The 25,511-nt window shown below is 40.0% G+C and overlaps 1 protein-coding gene across 1 annotated transcript in view; it reads right to left on the bottom strand.

The window, feature by feature from the left end:
• Positions 1-10,126: 10,126 nt before the first annotated feature.
• The window catches only part of clmpb (CXADR like membrane protein b), a 96,745-nt gene continuing 81,360 nt past the window's right edge, over positions 10,127-25,511 (bottom strand). Inside the window, exons 5-7 of the mRNA XM_026193119.1 lie at positions 18,920-19,042; positions 18,275-18,416; positions 10,127-16,049 (exon numbers count right to left, since the gene is read on the bottom strand). Coding sequence (XP_026048904.1) covers positions 15,713-16,049; positions 18,275-18,416; positions 18,920-19,042 — 602 coding nt within the window. The 3' untranslated portion in view covers positions 10,127-15,712. The remainder of the gene's footprint in view (positions 16,050-18,274; positions 18,417-18,919; positions 19,043-25,511) is intronic.

Raw genomic sequence — 25,511 nt, 5'->3', positions numbered from 1 at the left:
ATAAGACTGATATTGATCTGATATTGATTGCCCTCTGGTAGACAACAACATCAACACTCATAACTCATAACAGTGTTTCTTGGTTCTCTTCTTTACATTTGAAAATGTTTTATTTATTGGTGGTTATAAAACTTATACTGATATGTTGGCCAATAGCTAATATTGGCTGATATGTGGAGCTCTATTCTCTATAAACAGATGTCTGTATATAAATATGAAGAATCTGTAGGGAAGAGTTTTGGTTCCATAAGTTTCTGTTTTGTATTCATCTGTTTTATTTCTGTAGATCAATCACAACTGGACATGCTTTATTTGCCCACAGATAATTTTGAAAGAATCAGCTGCTGTCTGCTGACAGTTGAAAATGTGTATGTATTTTCAACATTTACTCTGCAGCCTCGACAAATACATTCTTTATATTCTCATTTAATCTTTATGGTCATCAGCAATAGTTCTCGAGGCTTTCAAAGTTTTTCTTTGGCAACTGGCTGCTTTTTCGCTCATTTTCACACCAATCCTTGTACCTGATCACCTTCAGACATTTCTTTTTGCTGCTTAAACGACTTAACACTGACCTGTCTCCACTGACCAGGCTCCAAACTTGTGTAGGACTAAGCAGCCTGTCACAAAAACACATAATTTTTTTAGTTGAATCTATGAAAAATCGCAAAGATGATACAGTTTGACAGGCATAAAATAGTATATTTTTTACACCAAAAAAGGTGATTCACAAAGCGCTAAAAACTTGTGCAAATGTGCACATGCTTCATGCTGTGCTTAAAAACATCGGAGGAAACTAGACAAGTAGAGGACAAAAGAAGTACCGTGCCTAAAAAAATTATCTGCAGTCAATGAAAAGTATCTGAATGTCATGTCCTTAAGAAAAAATCCAGCAAAGAGCTGACGCAGGAGAGATACATCTGCTTCACTGGAACAGTATAAGTCATGGGATTGGGTGTAGGATTCTTGACAGACAACACAAAAGGGAGACAACATCCAAAGAAGAGCTTTGAATGTCCTTCAATAAGTCAGAGAACTACTTAAAGAACCTACAAGAAAGCTTTCCTAAGAGAATTCAGGCTGTATTGAAGATTGAAGGCAGGTATATCAAACACTGAATTGTACAACCTCTGTTTTTGCCATATACGCTGTATTTCCATGTATATTTGCATATTTCAATAAATTGCTGCATCTAGTTTTTTCTTAGCAAAATATAAAGAAAGTGGCTCAAGAATTTTGCACAGTACTGAATGTTCAAAGGCAAAGAATATCTTGCGGGAAAAAATAAAAAATAAAAAAAACCCACTCATCTTGGAGGTCTTGGATAGTTTATTTACAATAAACCCCCCAAATATTGGCTTTTGCCTCCAGAGGGGTAAGTCAGCACAATCAGACTGCATCTCATCTATTCTGTGCTTGTGTACCGGCTGTCAGTGCCTGTGTTTGTGTAGGACACTAAAGACTTAGACTCTAAAAGCGCATGTTCAGGACAATTAAACATTTTACGAGGTACCTGCCTGGGTAAGCAGATGGCAACCTTTAGGCGATAAACACTATGCGAGCAGATACAAAGATCTGCAGCTAACACACAAAGGATAAAGGTTAGACAGAAAGGCGCTAAAACTTGGTCTAACACTATCGCTAGGAATTACACATCTGATCATTAAATGGTTGAAACAAAGGAAAAAGAGGCCTAGAGCAGACTGGTTTAGTAATATTACTTTTTGCAGAAGACATGGCTCCTGTTGAACATATATTAATACTGCATTGCACGCATTTTACTCTGGCATTGGAATTTTCTGCACTCCCCCTTAGCTCCTTCATCCATAATGACTCTTACAATACTCTTTTACTGTTAATTCACACTCATAAGCTTTAACACAGGGTTTAGAGAGAAACCTACATCCAACAGCCACATTTATTTCTTGCATTTCATTTCATGCTCCTGAGAATCCAACATCATAGATTAGCAGTATGAAATACAGCATATGAAGGACCTAATATGTTGCAGGAGTGAGACTTACCAGATGGACTGTCTGCCAGTTTATAAGTTTATGTTCTTACAGCAAATGAACATCTATATATCTATCTATGGACCGTGGGAGCTGCTTGTAACCATATTTTTGTCCAAAAAACATTTTTAATGAAAATGTAGTAATCCAGCAGCGTTACTCTCTCTCCATTGTAAAGAATCAGTCATTTAATAGTGTTGCTTGCTAAAATAGACCAAAATCCGAAACCCAGTTTCTTAACCCCAGATTTAAAATGCACAGTTTTATGACTTTGATGTTAGATGTGTTTGCGGATTATTGGAGGGAGATACTTCATAAAACTTTGCTGGGATAAAAGAAAAGATCAATTGCTTGACCAAAGCTGGGTTCTGCCTCATTTACCAGACACAGCTTTGACTAAATCCACAATTATTAATGTTACACATACACCAGCATCCATGTAGGCCAGTGTTGCAGAGAGTGCAATGGGATCAGTCACAGAGCTCAAACACAAGACTTTAAACCCTTCAGTCCCCTGCAACACACAAAGACATTTGTAGACGTAGAGAACATGCATGCATTTAAGAATAGAGCTCACAGTATTTACTTTTCCATATGTACTTAATACTTCAGCACACCAGACAGAACACACTCATTATAATAAGCATAAATAACCTACATTGATCTTGTCTGATGCAACCTGTTCATCACTTCAGCTCATCCTAATCCACTGCCAGAAGCACAGAAATGAAAGCAATAAAAACTCTGAATGAGGTGCAACGTGCTTAATCAAAGAGGTGCTGACATTAATGAAAACACAAGTCAGCTTGACAAATATTCCAGACAAATATGTGGATCTCGGACAGAATTTAATAGTGTATTTCCTGAGCTTTGTCTGTGAAGGTTCTCAATCATCCAGGTCATCGCAGTCTAAGGAGCTTGGAAAGAAAAGTTTCTGGACTTCTTTAAGTTGCTTGAAGACGTTTCACCTCTCATCCAAGAAGCTTCTTCAGTTCTAGGGTCAAATGGGGAGAGTCCCAGATTTAAACCCTGTGGGAGTTTCGCCCCAAAGAGGGACAAAAGGACCCCCTGATGATCCTCTACCTAATCACATGAGCCAAGGCGTGAAAACGGGTGTGGGTCACAATCAGCCAGGGTTTCCGGTGAGCTCAATGTGAAATCTAGCCCCACCGTATCCCCCTAGCCCCGTTGGAGAGACCAAAAAGCCACTTCACAAGTGCATTGCACAACATAGAAGAGCCACCTCCACGGGACAAGACTCAGCAGTCCATCTGCATCTAAAGGACAAAGTTCACTCTTTCGAGGATGCCAATGTTCACATCTTGGACAGAGAAGACAGGTGGTTTGAAAGAGGAGTAAAAGAGGCCATTTATGTCCACTGTGAGCGACCATCTTTGAACAGAGGCGGTGGCTTACGACAGCAACTGTCTGCCATCTATAATCCAGTTTTGAGATCCCTTCCCGCCCACTCACACCCTGGGCCATCTAAACTCAGTAAAATCACATGATAGGGTGGGGCTAGATTTCACATTGAGCTCACCCGAAACCCTGGCTGATTGTGACCCACACCCGTTTTCACGCCTTGGCTCATGTGATTAGGTAGAGGATCATCAGGGGGTCCTTTTGTCAGGGGTTGGGACCAGTGGCTTTTAATTTTACTCAATAGCACCAATTTGGTGAAGTCAAAGAAGCATCATCATTTATCTTAGTATCATTTAGCAGTTACACCAGCCTAGGAGAAGTGTTATGAGACAGTCCTTCTTTAGGAGCAATTTAATGGGCTAGCAGTAAAGTTTCTGCAGATTGAATCTGTACAGTATGCCCTAAAAGGGTAACAGGGGGCTAAAGGGATTTTTTTTCAATCACATACAAAAAAAGTTGCATTCACAGAAACTTATATAACATGAGTTTTGTCACATTGCCACATTATCAGATGATAAGTGAATGCCACAAACTCATTTGCAAGCACTGCAAGAAATGATTCAGTGATGAATGTCACAGATTTATAACTTGCTCATAGCAAAAAACAGCAGCAGTGTAGCTGTAATTGTCTGGACAGCAGTGACATTTTTATAGCGTTATGCTGCCACAGAGACAGCCAGAGGGGCTGGCACCACGATTATATAAAACCTCAAATTACATCCTCCTGAGACAAGCTCGGGCACCTGGCAAGTGACAAGTGTGCACCATTCAGCAGAGCTCACAGTGTCCTTCAGCTCATAATTTCACAGTAAACTATTTTTACCCATTCTTCTTCTGAAAGGAAGGTTAACCGTTATGGTGCAGACAACCGACATATTTGTGTGAAATTTGTAGCAGTGAAATAAACAATTTCCAGCTAATAAAAAGTCTTTTAAGTGTGATCAGCAGTGTCACAGTTAATGGGGCAGTAAGGATGATGATCAGTAATTGTTTTGAGCAGAAAAGACAGTGCTGTAATGGTCAAAGTGAGACATATAGGCAAAATAAAAGATATATATATATATATATATATATATCCCCATGGTATCAAGGTCCCTACGCGATAAAAGCAACATCATTAAAGCGTCCCCTTTGGCCAGAAAGTACTTTTGTAAATTTCAACCCACAGAATCAGAATCAGAATGGGGTTTATTGCCAAATGTTGAGCAGGTTTACAACATTAGGAAATTGCTGCACAGTGAGGGTATGTCATAAGAAATTTGGCATATTTCACACTTTTGGTTTAATCTCATCCCTGTGCAGAGCAGCTCTTTCAGACCAGAAGCTAGCGTTAGATGCCACATCATTAGACAGATGCCCTTAGTGCTTCAACACCATCACTGAGCTGTGTAATGTGGCTCTGACATAGTTGGCACACATCACTTCTACCCAGAGATTCACTAGATAGATTTACAACATCGGTGGGGCTGATTACTGTTCAAGAGAGGAAGAGGTGGATGCCTAATCACCCTACCACTGTGGCTGCCAACAGCCAGTTTTCATATTAAACAAAGCCCAAATTAGTTCCTAATTGTCCCAGGTGACTGCTCCCAAAGTGACAGACAGAGATGTCTACAGTTCTGCAGTAATATCTCATACACCCGACTCTGTTGTAACATCTTGAAATAGTCAGGTTTATTAAACTTTAAAGCTCAAGATTCATTAAACTTTCCATCATCTGGATGTAGAATCACACTATGAATACGAAACTCACTGTGAATAAAAAGAATAGTGCCTCAGTTCCCAAATGTAACTGACTTTTTCAACTCATGTTGGCATGAATAAAATGTGCACACAAGGAATGAAGAACCAAATATAAGATTTTAAAATTCTGCATGGTAAAACACTGCAAAAAACCTCCACCTTTACTTCACTAATTAGAATAACTCACCAGAGAAAGGAGAAGCAACTCGTCAATAAAGGAGCCCTGAACGTAGCTACACGAGGAGTGGATATTTCAGCATTTATTTAGGTTTTAGCGTTTTGATTGCCGTACATGCACATGCTCATTGTTTCTCATGCAAAATGAGAAACAGTACAACTGACAAGATACAGCAATTTGTATATTTGCTAATTGTACATTTCACATTTGGATGTGCACGTGTGCATTTAAATGTACATCTATACAGTTAAAGGTTAAAGAGGAAGATTAAAAAGGTATTACCTTTATTCAATAAAACAGCGTACTTTAAATGTTAGCAAATTCAGGCACAGAACTCTGAGGTTGCTCAACATTAAAGTATATCAATTTGTTTATGAATATTCCTCAATTGCATTTACTTACTGAAAATATCCTGAGCTTCCGAGATGCTTATGCTAACTAGCTAGCTGATAGGCTAGCTGTGCTATTTTCTACTCCTCAGGTAATAGCTACCGTAAGTTATCCTCGCTCAACAGTGTGTCACCCGTAATCTGTGACATTCAGAAACCAAAACAGTGATCTGCACTCACAACTGTTTCTTCTGACTGAAAAATCTTGAATAACTTAATGGTATCCATGCAAGATAGGGCTTTTCAAAAAGCTTGTTCTCTGCTGCCTCTCCTAGTCTTAGCTGTAGGAGAAGATGCCCAATATCCACAGAAAATGTGTGCGCTGTTATTGTTGCTCAAGGAGCAGCTAGACCACAGTTCACTGATAGTGATAAATAGTGTTTACTATCTGAACTGTAGACCAGCCACAGTATCCCACATTAACTTGAAGTAGGAGAAGCCTGCAGAGTCAGGCAAAAATCCCCTAGAGGTCTCTGTTTATGTGGACATTATTTCACACACAGCTTCAATAGTGAGCTGTTATTTTCTCTATAAAATCATCATTCCTTACTGTTTCTCTCTCTATGTATATTAAAAATGGGATGTGTAAAGACGACATCCAGAAGGACAGTGGAATTCATAATTTAAACACTATTGTTTTTCTATTTTTTTAACAGAACTCCATAAAGCATTTAGCATATTAGCTAAATAAAACAAAGGCCTACACCTGTAAGCTAGTCCTAGAGCACACAGTGCACCTTTTGTGTCATTTATTTTTCACTACTAAATAACCACCTGCATCATTTCCTACAGTTGTAGAGGATTTGGATGAATCTTCTGTAATAGCTATGTTTGAGCCATTGTGCTCATTGTGAATTTTGTATATATAAATAAATGTTTCCAGTGCAGCCTGCAAGAAAATGCTAGGTTACATTAGATTTAGTAAAACATGTATTTTGTTTTTTTTTTTAAATGGATTCTGAAAAAAAGTAGTACAAGAGTAGAAGAAAAAATGTGTTTACTATCACAGACTGAACTTGATGGTAAAGTCCACAGATGTGTGGTTGTTTTTGCAAGAGGACAGGGACAGTTAGGTGTGCTATAGCTGTAACAATAAAATTCTAGTTTACTAAATTCATATCGATCCATATTGTTTTGTGTTTTAAGTCTCATGTTTTCATTATTAAACAACTATCAGGTATTTCAAATCATATTTGGGCTGTCAGTGTTAGTTTGCTATTGCACAGTTTACCCTCACACATGCATAATTTTTCCATAACTCTGAGTGTTTTTAATGTAGAATGACGGCCAGATATAGTAACACTATTAACCTCACTATCTGAACTAATGGCAGCACTATAATTAGTACAGTTGTCAAAGAGTTAAATATAGTTGAGATGTGGGGCACAGTGCAATATTCATTATCCAGAAATGATCTGTGTAAAGACTCCTGTTATGTGATAAGTCCATACACTGTATTGCTATCAGTGTTGTGGTAAAATACTTATAATAATAATATTTCAGGATTAGTAAATACATGGACGCATCTTAAAAGGAAAGACTTGAGCATATCCCACCTTTTCAAAACAAGAGTTTACACCCCTTCTTAATAATTTCTATATGCCTGTGTGTTTGTCTTTGTACACATGTCAAGTGCCACCAGAGGCTTTAAGAAGAGCTTCATGTATACAATACCTGCATGAGACCCAGTGACATTATTACTTGGATGCTTTCTCCTAGGGCATATTGAACAACAGCACAAGCAGCTATATAATCTGCTAAGTCTGCTTTCTTTTTGACAAACAGGCTTAATGATGTGTGGTGTGTATTCTAGAAGTTACCTGCCGCTCTGCATTTAGTTTTTTAATTTTCATTTGAGATTTCTGATTATCGACTGATGCCTAATAGTGTGTCACTTAGGATTTCAGTCATCTCATTAAGAGCCTCTCTGCTTCACAGATAGTGAGAGCTATCACCAGTCAACACCAGGGGGTGCAATTATATTAGTGTCTTCAGTTCAGGATGCCTCGTGCAGCAGTCTTTGGCTTACTTTGCAGATTACAGAGGGCCACCGAGGGCAAAATATGAATCTTTATTAATTAAACTATAATGCCTGCTCGGAGCCAAAAGATTTCTTATCTGTGTGATGACACATTAGATCATTTTAGTATTTATTTGGGTTAATTAGTGTATCTGTGCTATTTCATTATTGTGACACATCATGTTGATAGATGATCTGAAGAAACCAGTAGTGTGCATCTTTCGATCCACTGAAATCTATTTTTTATGAGGCATGGTTTATGCAAACACATGCTTCATAATGTGATTAATGTTTTTTATAAGTCACTGTGAGTCTAATCCACTCTTTCAGGCAGTTCATTAATTTAACTCCAGGTTTGCTTTTGTTGTTGTTGTAAAATGACGCCACTTATCATATCACTTATTCTTTCAGCTACCTATTTGTCTATTCATTTAAATTTGCTTGCATACTGAAGTGCTTACCAATATCATGTCTGAAAAGTAAATTAATTTCAGTGCTTCACATCAGTGCCTAACTATTTAATGCTTGTTTGATTAATGCGCACAATTTGTTTTTACTGAATATTAATATTTTTACAATATTAGCCCACCGTACAGCTACTGCTGTTATTTAACAAAAATAGCAGAGACATGCATGCGTGATATGTGAACACATTTGTAATGCGCAAATCTGGAAATTTCCCAGTGTGTGCCTAAATGTCATTGATGTTGCGTACGCATACATTGATAAGTTTGTGCATGTGTGTGGGTGGGCATGGCAGTGCGATGGGTTTATGATGGTGTCGTCACACATGGCTAATCATGTGGAACAATGGGCACGGTGGCATGGAACGGGGTGGGGAAATGTGATCTGGCCTCGAAAATGTGATCCTGTTTAATATGGATGCTGTGTTTTGAAAAGATGTAAATTTAGCAAGCACTCTGCAGCCAACTACTTAACAAGCAGATGTCAGGGAACACATTGGTAATTGTATTATCCCTCACAGTTTGCTCCTGTGCCTTTATCAGTGTTTTCCTCCACATATGGGACTATGCATTTTTGAAGCAGAGGCAAAGTCACCCCAATCTCCTTAACCAGAGAAGACGCATGCACTCCATCTTGGCAGCTGGACAGATTGTCAACATAAGAAGAACTTTTCAGAGGGAAGAGATGAATGTCAGTCAATAAGTGGCTGACAGGTTGATAGATATATCGCTGACCTTGTTGTCAGTGGCTTGAGTGTCACGTTGAGAGGCAGAAGAACAGCAGACGGTTGAGGAGGAAGCAGAAGAAGGAGCCCTCTAACAAACGCTGCCTCCTAAGCAGACGAGAGGTTCACATTTGGATGGGCTTAGTTAGTACAGAATGTAATGGCTGTTTTTAATATACAGAACTATAACAGTAAATTTATGTTTAAAAAACTGACTATGGTGTTCTGAACTGTAGTGAACCAATAATTCCAGGGCTAGTTGTTCTGCCAGTCCATATACTGTACAGCAATGGTCCCCAACCTTTTTTGCGCCTAGAACCGGTTTATGTCCGACAATATTTTCACGGACCGGCCTTTAAGGTGTTGCAGATAAATACAACAAAATAAAACCAGTACCACTACCAAAAAAAAAGAAGAGTTGTTCATAACACAAGGGAAAATACCCAGGGAAACTGAATTAACGATAAAAACTGATAAAAACCCTGAAAACCATAAATTTCACATCTGAGCCTCAACTCTCGTGGCCCGGTACCAAACGACTCAGGGATTGGGGACCACTGCTGTACAGTACACAGGACCTAAGAGTAAAGTTTTAACACAATAACTATTTTACAAAGCTACACTATATGAAGCTTTACAAAATGGTTCACACTCTTCAACATTTACCTTTTTTTTTTTTTTCAAAAACCATGCACTGTTAACATTCATGTTTGCTTTTGTTTTCCCCTTCAGCGTTTTATTATTTCCTGCAAGTAGGTCATGAATGAAATGTTGCTGTCAGCTGTCAAATTCCAGTCCCATCAGCCAAATCATACGAATATGACGATTGCGTGAATACATATTTACAGTACCTTACTCAGTAAAGAACATCAAGCAAGTTTATATTCCACATTAATTCTTGACATGTCTGAAAAAACAAAATGTGCAAAATATGAGAACAGGGAGTGAAAAAAATCGTCTAAAGAGCAGTGAAAGGGCTGTGAAAGTATTTGCCTTTTTCCTTTCTTTTTTTCCCCACACTTATATTTTTCAGATCATTAGCAAATTTGAATATTAGACAAAGATAACCTGGGGAAAAACAAAATGCAGTTTGAAAATTGTAATTTTGTACGCAAAAAACAAACAAATTTAAAAAATAATTTACGATCCAAATCAAGATGCCAGACGACAATATAAGTTGTCATTGAATATTTTATTTGCAAATGAAAGAGTAATAACTCAGAGATCGTAAAAATATACATTTTTTTGACTCGTGATATTTACATGGATTGTTTTCATCGAACGAAGAAACCAAAAAATCGTATACTGTTTTACAAAACCAAGAAGACGCCACATTAGAAAAACAAATGCGAGTAAAGAAAACAAAGGTGTCTTACATTTCCCTTTAGTAACGCCGTGATGAGCGTGTCTCCCCTTGACACTGAAACAATGGAGCCAAGAGAAACAGCCAACCACTCAGATCCCACACAGGCCGATGATGAGCTTGGCGCACAAAATAGTGTGATATACAAGGATTTTGGAAAAAAAAAAAAAAGAAATCAAATAAAAAAACAAACTAAGGAAGATAACAAAATAAAGCTTCATAAAATTTTTATGTGGATATATTTACAAGTTTTGATTTGTATTTTTTTTAAACCGATTACAGTTATGTTACATCAAAGCAAAGCATTCCCAATCATCTGCTCATTTCCTATATAACATGCAGGTATCTTTGCTTTCTTTCCCTCTTGAAGTTGAATTAAGCCCCATCAGTCTCCTTTTGGAAAAAAGTATTAATACATCACATTCCCTTATGCTGACATACAAGGCCAAACCACAAAGTCCGAGCATCACTTTGCCCTGCTCAACAACTTTAATCAGAACACAACTGACATTTAATTCAAACATAAAACAATGTGGCTACATGAGAGTCATACTCCTATCATATAATGCAAGATAACCATTACTGATTTTACTGCACCTTTGAGTGATGATAATAAGACAGTATATAGTACTGATGGATACTGTACTAAGGGATGATAGTGGATGCGCTGCTGACACTGACTTGTTTTAAGACTTTCCTCCTCCTCTCTGCTGAACTGACATTGAAGCGCCTTAAAATTCATTTGTTGGAAAGAGCACAAGTTTGCCGGGCCACTAAGCTGCACACATGAGAGGAGAGATGCAACGCGAGGGCTCATAAACTGGGGAATCTGCCACCTGAGACTTGCAGATGCTGGAAAGCAAATCAAAAAGCTTGGAGGAATTTAACAGCTGGAAGACTCGCATCCCATCCTCCACTGCTACTTTCATCAGTGGTGGAGGGAATTTCAATGACAAGAGCCTACATTCCTGGCTCAGTATCAATCCTGTTACACCACTCCTAATTCCCAGGACTACACTTGCAGATTCCTAAAAAAAAGTCTTTAGGCATATGCCATCCAGATTGTTAAGATGCATAGCAGTGTCTGTCTTTCTAAGTGCAAGTGTGTGTGTTTTGTTACACTAGCTGCTTTTGTATATGTGCATGTGTGTGTGTGTAAGACAGCAGATGTCCTCTGGGTGGATGCACTGTTGTGTGTCCCTTTCTGTGCTGTATTTAGTATCCTGGTTCCATCAGTCAGCTGTAATACCTTCAGACATTCGATCCATCAAATTGATTCTGAAGGAGCAGAAAAAACAAGAAATGTGGTTTGGCTTTTGTTTGCGTACACCGTGTACGTGTTTGTGACGATGTGCGTGCCAACTGTGAATGTACATGAGGCACACACCTGTGTTTTTGTGTGCACCTGAATACAGCGTATACATGTCTGTATGTGTGTGTATATACAACTTTTACCTGTTTGTGTTAAATGTGCGTACGCATGCACCTTGAGATGCCATCAGTACACCCAGGGCCAAGTGCATTCTGTGTTAAAAGACAGCAAGACCAAGGAGGGAGCGCACAAGTGGCCTCCAGAGCTCATGATAGTTATGAATTATGGACGTGCTTTATCTCAGGACGCCACCCCCACGAGCAAAAACAAGACTACCGCCTGCGAAGCCAAGTTCAATAGGCATACAAGTCAGTGAAAACTAAAATAAACACTGCCAGTCTGCAGTCATATCAATTTGGATAGAAGTTGCTTTGCCTGGCTGGATCCTTCTCATTCAGTGAATGGCTAACATGGGAATGTGTGGGTGTGGCCCGAGGGCTTGTACCGAATTTACATGCATACACCCACACACTCACGCACATTCACATGCATGCATGCACGCATGCACCCTCGCACACTCAGACGCACACATACACAGTAGCTTCCCTGCTCAAATATGAATTGCTGTCTGTAGTTCAATATAAAAGGCATTGTTTTGTTTCGTGTTTTTCTAAATTTACCTCACACTTAGTCATGTGTGAAATCCCGTGTGTGAAATCAAACCAAGTGTGCTTTTCAGACAGATGCTGGTTTTCTGAACATTTTAGGTTAAAAAACTTCATTGCACAAGAAACATTTCACTATAATGTGGAATTCAGATTTAGAAGTTACAGGTATATAAGTATTGATGGAGGAAAGAGCAACTTACTTTAAACCAGTAAAGGGATCTTCAGTTACCGTTTGTCCTGAGAGGCAATGGGGTCATAAAACTAACAAAAAAAAAAAATTTTTTTATATGTCCAAACCAAGATAATTAATTTATTTGCCAAACATTCATCATCAATTAACTATACAGACTGTGCATGGTTTGATTATACTATAAATTTTGCTCATTTAGTGGTCTTCCACTTTCATAGCTGAGCTCAGCAATTTAAAAACATAAGGACTGAAAATGCAGAATAGTGAATTTTTCTTTTGGCGAGCTAGAGTTCAGAGTAGTATAAATTCTGCTCTGATGAAGATTTTCATCATAACTAGCAAATTATCGCTGTGGAGACCTGGTCAAGGATACACAATGATAGCTAGATAGTTAAAATGCTATCTCAGAGTATATGCTAGGTAAGATGGGATTGCCACGGTTACTGGTTGAGCACCTTCATCATGTAATGCTCTCTGTTGTCCCCACCTGTTTGTTCATTTAGAACAGGTATGTGCAACATAACTCTCCAGAAGGCCATGCTGACTTAAATAAAGTAAGCATAGGTCAACATACTGGATGGCCACTAATTGGTTAACATAATTAATATTTCTAACATAAATGAAAACTCCACCTGATTGCTTTAAAACTATTACATATCTTTACATATTACGTTAAATATCAGTAAATATCTATTTCATACATTCACCTTGAAATTCCTATCTGAAGGCAGCTTCTTATAGATTTTTAGTTAGGGTTAGTTTGTTTTCCTTTGTTGACCATGTTAAGATAGTGCTGGCAGTGGTTTTAGTTCCAGTTTAGCATGATTTTAAACCCAACTAATCCTAAATTAATAATTCTTTTTTTTGTCAGTTGTTGGAATGAATTTGGGAACTTTTTTACATATCAAATGTGTTGATATTGGGTAAAAGGGCAATTTTATCCCAATGGTAGGATAAAATGAGGAAGGTCAAAGGGTCACTAAAACAGAAAGAAAACAATTACTGTCACACTAATTAATAAAATTTATACCTCTTATGGGAATCTGTCCAGTATGTATGATGGGATCTTGTCTTAGACAAAACAAATTGATTTTAATTGTTTATACCTTGTGTTGCACCGAATTTGTTTTGATGTAAATCTGGTGACACAGGGGCTTCACATGTTCACACAGCATGTGTATAAAAACACACGGTCTAAATTCACTTTGGGTTTCCCTTTTGACTCTTTTGTAAGGGGGGGGGGGGGGGGGGGGATCTCCCCTTACATACCCTTGTGTTTTAAATTAAATGACATCATGTGCGTATATCTATCTGTATGTACAATATAAAACAAGACTGATTACAGAATGTACAGTACATAGTCCCGTGGCATGGGATTGCTTTGCTCACCAGGGATAATTCACTCTGCTTGGCGGTCCCTAGGCTGCCTCGCTTATTACTAGGGGCAAGTTTGTTTAGGTGTATCTCTCAGTATTTGCTGCTGTTGACCTTCAAAGCTGGATGTGAGACTTAACCACTGGTGTGCTGAAGATAAGGACAAAGAAAAAAAAAACATCAAAGGAAAGAGGGATTGCGAAGGCACACTAGATAGGCTACTTGCCCTTTTTTCAGCTACTTTCAATCAAATTGCACTGGGTATGTCTGAGGACATGACAAAAGCGGGACTGGCTGATAAGCACAGTTTAACCAATGACCAAGCAGGACCTGGTGACTGAGCAAGACAGCAATCAAGTGCCACACCACTTTAATGGATCCAATGAGAGTACTGACAATGATACCACACACACGCTGTACAATAGAAATCTCTAGAATCATACTCCTTGCTCCCTTCATTCAAATTGAACCTCGTGGTCAATTCTTTGTGCCTTGGCTTGAGCATTGATTCGGTATGTTTACAGGAGGCTGAAAACAATGGGATCCACCATCTTTGTACAGCACACATTCATGGTGAAAAATTTTGGTTTCAGTTCAGAAATGTAGTAGGTAAACAAAAGAGTTAAAAAAGCCATAATAACAATAATAATTGTAATAATAATAACCCATCCTAGGGATTGGTGGCACTTCTTAATATGAATGAATGGACACATGGCTGTCTGTCACTCTTTACAACCTGTTCATAGAGAAGATACACAGAAAAGAAAAACAAGTCCAGCTGGTTCTAATAGAATGCTTATCCCTATATTTAAAGTATCACTACAAGCCTAATAAATACTATTTAATTATTCAGGGAGGATATTTGGTACCAGAAAAAGATGTCCATAGATGCACACAGGATCCGCGAGGGGGAAGAGGGGAGGCTAACGACTGGGGGTAAGACTGATTTGACTTAACATCAGTGCTACATCCTTGTACCTGAAGTATCCCCTGCTGATTGGTAAAGCAGATGAGCTGTTTGTGAGGCAACTGAATCAGTCTCACAACTGTCATGGTTTCTCATGGGTTCCTCATGAGAGCACGAAAAGACCAAGAGCACCGAGGCAGATGATGCACATGCCACGCGCCGTGCCTGTCTACACGGATGGGCACGATTGGCCCAGCCCATGGGAAGCAAAGGGGGGCTTTTGTGGTTTCGGAGCAGGTGCTGGAAGCAGCAAGTCAGGGCTGCAGGGTGACATGAATCTGAGAATCACCACCAACCCCGTCCTCCGAGAGGGAGAGAGAAAAAAAAGTTGCTGTCATACGTTTTTCTGCTTTCGTCCTTATTTTTCTCCATCCTGCTTGCACTCATATCTTACAACTGATGCTCAAAAGCAATGAGACTCCATTGGTTCAGACTTTAGATTTACGCTATTATCCAGACTATTTCCCTTTTTTCCCCCTACTGTATGCCTAACCCTTGGATTTCATGAATAAATAAAAGCTTTACTAGGGGCTTCTTCCACCTCACTGCTCATGGTGCTTCCCTGTGCCTTCCGAAGTCAAGTGAAGGAACTCAAGAAAATAAGTTCTGCCTTTAGCCATGAGACAAACTTAGGTCACTGCTTTTTCTTTTGTTTTGTTGTTTTATGTAATTCAATAGGGGACAAGCATGTCTTATTTTTCCCTTTTTAAATATGCATTCATTAAAAGTACTTTTCGACTTATAGTATTGATTCTTTTAATTACATCCTTTTAACTAGTCGCATTTCTTTGTTTATGGAAGAGTCTTAGTCTTTGGGACGGGGCTGGTGGGCTTGGAAAGGGATGGGAGTCTCGCATGGCTGTAAGAAGGGGCTGGCTTTCAGTCCTACACAGTCTGAAAGGCCTTGGTCTGGGCGGGCACCATGAGGGTTGGGGGTGTAGGCGCGGACATGTTCCTGGAGTTGAATTTGGGAGTGGCAGGGGGCTCAGTGGTTTTAGGGGGCACCACTGTAGTGTAGGATGGAGGGGACTGGGGGAAGCCAGGAGGGTGTCCATTTTCCTTGAGAGCTGCTACAGCAGGTGGGCGAGGGCGGTGACCACGCTGGGCAGTGTTGTGCACCATGGACTGGGTGGAGGAGGCACCGGAGCGTGAACTGCCGGAGCGGGATGAGGACAAGGAGTTGGGCTTTACTAGCTTGGCCTTGGGAGCCTCGGCATCCTCCCTGTGGTTAAAAACACACAGAAAACACAATCGTGACAAAAGTCCATATCATTTTTAATTTAGCTGAATTAACTGTACCTGTACTTGAAATTAGAACCGTACAAACATACAATAAACTGCAAAAGAGTACACGGAAGTGCCATTTCAATATATTATTCTAAGGTCTAGGACACATGGGAGTAGTATTATGTAGGGAGGCTCATGTAATTCATGAGATTCCTGCAGCGTCTAACTTTTGTGAAATACATTTGCATGAAATAATGAAATCTGCTGAAATCACTTGTTCCCCAGATACAATTGTTACAAGGGGGGGATAAAAAGTTTTTGCTGTGAACACAGTGAAAACTTTATAATTCTACTTTTGCCTCAGCTTTTAATAACAGGGTTAAAATATTCCAAGAAATATTCCAATAAACTGCTGGGTAAAAGTAACCTGAAAGAGTTTGTCCCTGACCCTACCATTAAACAGCAACTCTGAAGACATTTTTGCTGTCATTGGTGTTTGGATGGTACTTGAATTAGTGAGGATCTGTTCAGAAAGTTAGAAATAGAAACTTCTCAGCTGTGCACTACTGGCAACACTGCAACGTCTCACCAGGCACACCACAGAGGGTCCCATAGCCCTTGTATAAAGTGAACAGTTTTTAAACAGTGTTGGGTGGTTCAAAAGCCATACCCATGAGATCTGCATCGCTCTGGTGGTCTGGTACAGCAACAACAGTGGAAAAGCTCAGACGTAGAATGTTATGAAAACAGAAAGCACTTCATTACACCTACTTTATTTACTCCTAAGCTATGCTGCATTATTCATTGTTACATCGGTAAATATGCACCTACACCAAGTCCACTCTGTCACAAAAACGTTGCTCTTACAAGGTCCACAGAGTCCACCTGTGCATTCAGGTCTTAAAGGGATAAATAAAAACTATTGTGAGATCTCAGCTCCATGAGCACACAGGCACACACTGAAATACAAGGGTGGTTTGAAAAGAAAGCTCCTAAAAGATAATCGATGAAAACTACCTTGTAGTCGTTTCCCCTTTTAGACACACAGAAACACAAAAAAAGCACAGGCAGCACGACGGGATGACATCGAGCACATGCAGGCATAAAGGGGCTGTGGCTGTTTCAATTAGAATGTGACTTGCTTAGCTGTAGTTTAAAACCGTTCCAGTGGAATCAGTGCTCACACACAGCAGGTTAACATGCACCAATCAACATCAGTTCATCCAACCAACCACGTGTTACACAGCGCTGCAGCTAAACTGTCTTACACTTATCTTATTTCAGAAGCATGTTGTCATATAACAATTTTTACTTGAGGGCGATTTTTTAAATATTTCATTATTTTATGTTTTCATTTTTGTCTGCAAAAAAAACCTGTCACATGGACACTTAAACATGCATAAATTATTAATAGAATATTTATGTTTTTCATAAAAATTGTAACAGGTAGTCTTTACTGGGCTACTGGTGAGATTTTAGTGAAACTTGCACACAGTGGTCACTTAACAGCTCTTCACCCAAACTGTGCTCAAGGTCACGTACACGTTTTTCATTCTCAGTGGATTTTAAACAAGAAAACTTCTCACCTTCTTTCTGTACTTCACACTTTTCAGTAACTTGTGAACTGTGAAGGACTATGAGCCAGGTGAACTACTACATCACTGATGTAGTGAACAAAAGTGCTCTGCCGGTGTCATAACCGTTGCAGTGTGCATAATTGCGGCAACCAAGGAAATTTACACAAGCTTGCAGCAAATCAGAGAAGTTTGCATCTTTCTCACTTTGGACAGCAGCGCTAAAAGCAAATACTTTTAGCCTTGCGAAAGTTTCTGAAAATGATACAGACAGAAAATGATACAAAAGGAATGCCCCTTACATTCTAGTACAAATTGAAGGGGTTAGAATATATTGCATACAGAGTATGCAGAATACAAGTATCTGCAAAATCAATGTGCTGGTCGTCAGCTGATTTGTGCAACGCAGCAACTAGATTAAGGGTAAAATGCAGAAATACTCAAAAAAGTCATCACCATTGATTACAAGTGATTACAGCCAGGAAACAAATGTTTGAGTTCAACAAAAAATTTAAACTGCAGCTAAGCAGAACGCAACAGCCCCACAGAGCCCCACAAGTAACAAAGACTGACACGCTAACACACATAAAACCTGCAAAATGGTGAAAAAATGAAACAATCACTGGACAAATGATGATTAATAAACCTGATCTCATTTGGGGTCTCCTCTTCCTCGTACTTCTTCTTCTCTTTCTTCCGGAAGACGAGCCAGATGATTAATATCACAATGAGGACACCGAGGGATATACCCACCACTGCGCCCGCAACCATCCCCACATCCCTCACGTCTGTGAACAAGAAAGGAGGTAGTTGATGAAAGATTGAGTCACTTACGGTCTCTGGTCTCATATTATTCATAGTTTTCCCATGAACTCTTAAATTCACAAATACTTATCCTTCATGCCCATTTGCTGGAAAAACACTCCCTATCTTTTTGCTACAGCACCTGAGTTCTAGTTAAGAATTGAAAACTGTTTATGCTGAACCACTTGATTTGCCTTGTGTCTACACATGACCATAATCGTGCTGGGCCTTTGATGCAATGTACTAGTTTTAGAGTGAAACGTGACATGGGGCAGGGGTGGTGACCATAGCCAGCAATTTTGGTTTAGTCCAGTTGAAGCACTGAAGGAGAATAAAGAGGGTGAAAGGAGCTAGATGGAAAGGCAGGGAGGGGAATAAATGTATTTCTAGCTGCTGTTTGAAACAATAACCATCAATCAGAGTGGCAGTTTGGTGCGAGGTGAATGCTGTTAGGTCAACTCCATCGCCCTTTTCTCCCCAAACTCACGTTTTATTGTGACCTCGATGGTGCAGTTTTCCTCTCCCACGTCATTGCTTGCAGTGCACCTGTAGACACCTGTGCTGTCCATGGTGAGATTCCTCAGGGTCACAATCTCTGGGTTCTTCAGATCTGGGGAGAACAAGAAAAACAATGCAATATCAATTATAAAGGAGAGACAACTGAAATGTCTATAATGACGGAAGGAAGAACTTAGAGGTAGAGAGACAGACAGACATTGGAGTGTTTATCTTAGAGAGAAGCCCATCATGGGAGCGTGTTTGACAGACCGATGTAGCCCCAAAGTCCCATGGGATATTTAGTCATCCCCACCAATGACAGCCATCCCAGACCAATAAATAATGGCTGTGTATTACTGTCCAGTGAAATCTAATTAGGTTGAACAGGTGTTGTTTGGTGGATGTAATTAATTTTGAAGGTTTTTAGTTGGACACGTGCAATTATGGATGCAAGTTAATGTCTCTGTGTTTAGTCTGTATAGTTTATCTCCCCACTAAAACACATTAACCAATCAAATAAAATAAAACCCCCAAAACATTTAAAGTTTTAAAACTAATTTTCCTGTTCACTTGATGCCAGTTCAGATCGTTCTCTGCATGTCACTCACTCGCTGATACGCACACACACACACACACACTCTGAAAATATTCTTTTTTTTTTTTTATTTAATTTAAATTTTTTAAATTTGAGATTCTTGAGTTTAGACATATAAACATATAATACAGAATCCAGCTCTTCCAGTGATTTAAGGAATATGAGTTTTCAATATTTCTTCAGATGTTTTCTAGCTCAAAATTTTCTTTTGCCATTAGACATGTTTTGCTTATGGCTGTTCAGCTAGTTTCCAAGTTCTTCTGTGTGAATTTCAGTTCTGCACTTTGGCTGTCAGGTGAATGATTCGGTGTATTTCAGCCCATTAAACATGTTTTTCATCAAAGATCTAATTAGTTCCCGGATCTAAAAAACAAAACAAAACTATGCAGACTCGCTGCCTCAAAAAACAAAATTGTGTACAGCTTACTTAAGATGACTAAGTTAGGGCAACTTATTCATTTTGAGTATACTGTACAACCTCATTAGTTCCCAGAACACAAAATCTATGCAAACTAGTGCCTAAAAAAATGGAATAAAGCTTACTTAATATACTGAACAAGTATCGTACAGACCGCCTGGACTTACTTGGTAATTTTGGCTGTAAAAGGGCCAGAAATCATACTGTAAGTCAGTGGTTCTCAAACGTTTTTTCCGAAGCCCCACTTTGTTTTACAAGAAAATTTCGCCCCCCCACCCGGCACAAAGTACATCAACACACACCCATATTTTGTTTTCAAACTCCACTGCAGTTTATTTCACACCTCAAACACTTAGTAAACAATTAAACACAGGAAAGTAAACTGAAATAAATTACAGGTAGCAATAAAATAAACTACTAAGGCTACAACCACACGTACACGGGTATTTTTGAAAATGGAAACTTTCCGTTTTCGTTTAAGAAAAAAAAAAAAAAAGAAAAAAAAAGCTCCATCCACATGTAAACGCTAAAAACGAAATGTTGGCCAATCAGAAGTCCAGAAGCCTGGGAGGGAAAGACTAAACAGGGTTTTGTACACTGACAAAACCTGAAGTACTTCCTAAAAGTTTGTGTTTTGCTGGAAAGTCAGATAATTTTGTGTTACTTTTCAAGTGCCTTCAAAATTTCAAATGTTAATAACTAAAGACAGCATTTTGGTTGGTGTAGACTCACAACTAGGAAAGAACAAAATGCATACAGCATATACAAATTTAATTTAAAAAAATGTATTCAAATGTCCGATGTCCGAACTTCACTGTGACGCCTCTGTCTTTCTAAATGGAGCGACAGTAACTGCGTATGTATATGTAAATGTGTGTATATGTTTACGTGTGGACAAAAGGCCCAAACCATAGAAAAAGCTGCGTTTTCACAGGGAACATCAGGCACTGGGACACTTTCTGAAAGAGATTCTTCAGCTGGTGGAATGTTGGTCATTGAGACTGTCAGAAGGACGTTCTTCATTTGAAAGAACATCAGATAATTATAGATTTTCAAAGGGAACTCCTTCACTGGGAAGAACATCAGATATTTGCAGCTTTTCAAATGGAGGTCCTTCACGGGGAAGAACTTCAGACTTTGTAAGAATTTCTGTAGGAGGTTCTTTGACTTGTGTAAATTTAGGCACTGGCAGATTTTCAAATGGAGGTCCTTCACGGGGAACACTATTGGACATTGTCAGTCTTTCAAATGGAAGTTCTTCATTTAGAAGAACCATCAGGAAAACTTGAAGGGGGCTTGAAGATTTTGGATATGTGGATCTTTGCTACATCAGCAACCATCCTGAACAACACTGGTGCAAAGTTACATAGAATTTCTTGAGGATATTTCTGTCTGATCTTCGTCAGGATACTTTGGACCGTATCGTGTCAGATGGAGTGGGTGAAGATGGCATGGCCTTCCATCACTGAGATTTTTGGGGACACGATCCAAAGTGGCCTTGGTGACACTCGTGGAGAGTATGCTTAAACTCTGGGAGGCCATGTTCAAGACGGGACGAGGAGGAAGCTCCCAAACAACCTGCAGGATGTGGGGAACGACCTCTATCACCACCTCCTGGGCGGTGGGAAGTTTGGTGCTTTGTGGTTCCTGCTGCTTCTCTTTCAGGATTTGAATGTAATCCTCCAATGCGCTGAGGAGTTTAGGTGTTCGGTAGAATAAAAATTTTTCCTGCTAAAGTCTGAGAAACTCCATCATCATTGCAATCTAAAAGTAAAAGGAGACATTTAATCACCACAACTCTCAGTTCCTCAGAAATTTCCTGATATTTTCTGTCAGTTTTGGTTTGCATGGATCTGGGTCTTACCTGAGCCCTGTAGCCGGGAAGATGGCAGTAGATCTTTACAGCTGTGTCATAAATGGGTGTGTTGAACAACACCTGTCAAAGAAATAGCAAATTACTCACTGTTATTTAAAACGATTCTCAATTTGTCAACTTTTCTACATCAAATTCTGAAAATTGTTGAAATGCAGTATAAACAAAAGCTGTCACATACCCTGATGGGTTTGTAGATTCCTCGACTTGCTTCCATTTAGATGTTATAGTCGTATCGCAGTCTGGAACAAAAACTGTCAAATACTCTCCAATGATGGTGTAAGGTAAGATCTTCACCTGAAAATGCTCTGAACATGACGGTTTTGCTTGCACAGATGAGCTGTTCTTATCCAGTCTTTAAGTCTGACATGATTAGCTGTGTCTGGGCCCAAACGTCGCTGCAGGTCCCTAAGTCAAACGATCACTGCGGCATCACTGAGAGTTGAAAAACTCTCCAAACTCTTTCATCTGTAATAAAATAATCAGTGTGGCTGCTCTACCATGTGTAACATCCATGCAGCATCCACGAAAACAGAATTTATTAAATTTAACAGAGTTAGAAGTTAGCACGGAATTAGCTCGCTAGCTTCCATCTAAATATAATATATGTTGTTCTGACTGAGGGATTTCTGAAACCAATTAAGACGTTGAGCTTTGCTATCACTTCAGACATAAATGAAGACAGTAAAGTAAACAGCATTGACTTTTTTTAGAGTTACTGAAGTTTGGCTAGCTGGTATATAATGATGTGCTATGTGGTGGCTAGCAACCAGTGTTGGGACTAACGCGTTATTAAGTAACGCGTTACAGTAACTACGTTATTATTGTGATAACGAGCACGGTAACTAGTTATTATGCCAAAACCAGGAACGCGTTACTCGTTAGATAGGCTCGTTATTCGTTACTTCGTGTGGTGGCTATCGCGGAGCTTCCACAGATTCAATAACATTAGCAAGTGGTGGAAGCCAGCAGGTGGATGAAGGAAAAGGGAGGCAAGAGGAGAGACCCGAAGCGGCCGCTGGTCCAAGAGTGTCAGGTGAACTGAACTTCAGGTAAGAAGTTATGACCTGCAGTCCATCTGGGTCAGATATAAACCAAGTTTAGGTGGAGTTTATTTTCGTTATACTGACTTTTTCGTACTGCGTGCTAGCTAGCATGACGGAGTTTCTATACAGCTGGGTGGGTGCTATGTTACTGATGTTGAACTTTATTTTGTTCGTAAGGTTAATTATTAGAGTTGCCAACCATCCCGTAAAAAACGGAATCGTCTCGTATTCAGAGAAAATATTACGAGTTTCGTGTTGGGGTGAAAAGAAACAGTTTGTCCCGGACTTCAGCTACAATGAAAAAGACACAAAGCTGGAGTTATTCTGTGTCTTTGTTGCAAAGTTTCCTCTTCTTCTCTCATCCTCACCCTCCCTCTCCTGTTTCTACTTCAATCATGAAACTGATCAATGATCAGCTGATCGGCTTTTCTCTCTTGTTTATTTATCGCCCACTTTGCGCCAGAAAGAGGAAACCAGCGGATGTCGCGCTAAACAACAGCAGCACTTTTAAGCTTGATCAGCTGTTGTTAGAGTTTATTTAATATTAATTTCTAGTATCAGCTGATGTTGGCTGGAGCCACAGCTGTAAACCTGCTGGTCATGATATCAGTTTGGTTATCTGGTGAGAGGGAAACATGAAGATGAAACCAGGAGATGTCCTTACTGAATCATCAGAGCTGTGATGGAGAAACAGGTTTACCTTTTAGGTGACATGAATGAGTTGAAGAGAAGCTATGAACTGTTTCTGAAAGATAAATAACACCAGGTTCCTTTTTTTACTTAGCTGACAGCTGGTAACTGTGCAGGGGCGGGTCTAGCAAAGTGTTGCCAGGGGGCCAGGTAGGGCATTAAAAGGGAGAGGGGGGCACAAAGAAATACTTTCTTATTCTCATTTAAAATGTCTCACTTTTAAAAAAATAATTATCTGAGTCTTACAACAAACAATATATATACATATTGTCATGTTCGGAGGCAATAAGACGCAGGGTTCTCAAGCACGAACCACTTTTATTGAGTTGTAGCAGCAGTGTCTGTCGCTACATCAATTTCTGGAAAAAACACATATACACCGGTCCTCTAGCGACCTCTAGTGGCTTACCTCATGGTAGCCTTACTAGGACAACATAAACAGATTTCACAACATCTCCCCTTTTAACAAAGGTACTTTAACATAAAACAGTGTTGTCAGAACGCAGGACATCACAGGGGTAGACTACCCTCAGTCCTGATAAGGGATTATTCTGCCCTTAGAACATAGAAAGGAGATAGTCCTCAGTCTCTGAATCTGAGAGGTACTTTAATTTCCCGCCCCCTGGAAGTCACTCTCACAGGTGTGGTAGGGTGGAGAGGAGACCCCGGGACAGGGATTGGCAATGTCTGCCTTACTGGTGGTTCTTGGGAAGCGGCCGCCCCTTTAGTTGGAGTAGTCGGTGTAGCTGGAACAGTGCTCTGCTGCTGCTCCTCAGGATCAGCGGTGCCTGGGACAGGCTGAAGGTGTCGTCTGTTGCGGCGAGTCACGTTCCCATTCGCCATCTCCACCAAGTAGGATCTCGGCTCCTTAGACTTACTGATGACCTTAGCTGGAGTCGTCCACCCCTTTTCCCCGTCAAGCTTCACTACAACATCCTGGCCTGGGAGAAGCTCAGGAAGTGGACGAGCTGAATGTCTGCGGTTGTAGAAGAATCTGTAAGAGTCCTTAGCTGCAGCATCTCTTTGGCACACTGTGTCCCTATTGACTGGACTGGGCAGCAATGTCTTTTCGAGTACTGGGACGGTGGTGCGGATTTGACGTCCTGTCATAAGTTGAGCTGGGCTCGCACCGGTTGCTGCAATTGGTGTAGAGCGGTAACTCATTAAGGCTAAGCAGGGGTCCGGCTGTCTGAGAATGTACTTGGCCGTTTGGACAGCTCTTTCAGCAGCTCCATTTGACTGGGGGTAATGAGGGCTCGACGTAGTGTGGGTGAAGCCATAACTCAGTTTGAAGTCTTGGAACTCTGATGATGTGAACTGCGTCCCATTATCACTGACCAGTTCTAACGGGATGCCCCATCTAACGAACATGTGTTTAAGCTTGTTAATGACCTGTCTGCTGGTTGTTGTAGTGAGGGAAGCAATCTCAATGTCTCTTGAAAAATAGTCAACAACGACAAGAAAGTTCTTACCCTCAAGCTCGCAAAGATCAGCTGCAATCTTTTGCCAGGGGCCATTGGGCAGAGGAGTAGTCACGAGAGGTTCCCGTCGCTGTGTAGGCTTGTGCTCTCTGCAAAAGCTGCATGACCTCACCTTATGTGTTATTTGAAGTCCAATGTTGGGCCACCACACTGTTGATCTTGCGCGCTCTCTACATTTAGTTAGTCCTTGGTGGCCTTCATGTAATTGGTCAAGGACACTGGGTCTAAGTGCTGTGGGAATTACGATGCGATCGTGGTAGAGCACTAGACCATCTGATTCTGAAAGGTGGCTTCTGGCTGCATAAAAGCCTTGCAGTGGTGAGCTCTTTGCCATTCTTCGAGGCCACCCTTGTCTGATGAAGATGATTGCTTTTTGAAGCTCTGGGTCCCTCTGTGTAGCTCTACGAATTTCCTCCAACTTATGTGACTTGATAGGTTTGCTTGTCACTACGTTGCTCACATATGCCTTGACATGGCT

The sequence above is a fragment of the Astatotilapia calliptera genome, chromosome 14, assembly GCF_900246225.1.
Source record: "Astatotilapia calliptera chromosome 14, fAstCal1.2, whole genome shotgun sequence".
Classification (NCBI taxonomy): Eukaryota; Metazoa; Chordata; class Actinopteri; order Cichliformes; family Cichlidae; genus Astatotilapia; species Astatotilapia calliptera.
Note: the sequence above shows the minus strand (reverse complement) of the source record. Positions and strands in the feature narration are given on the sequence as shown.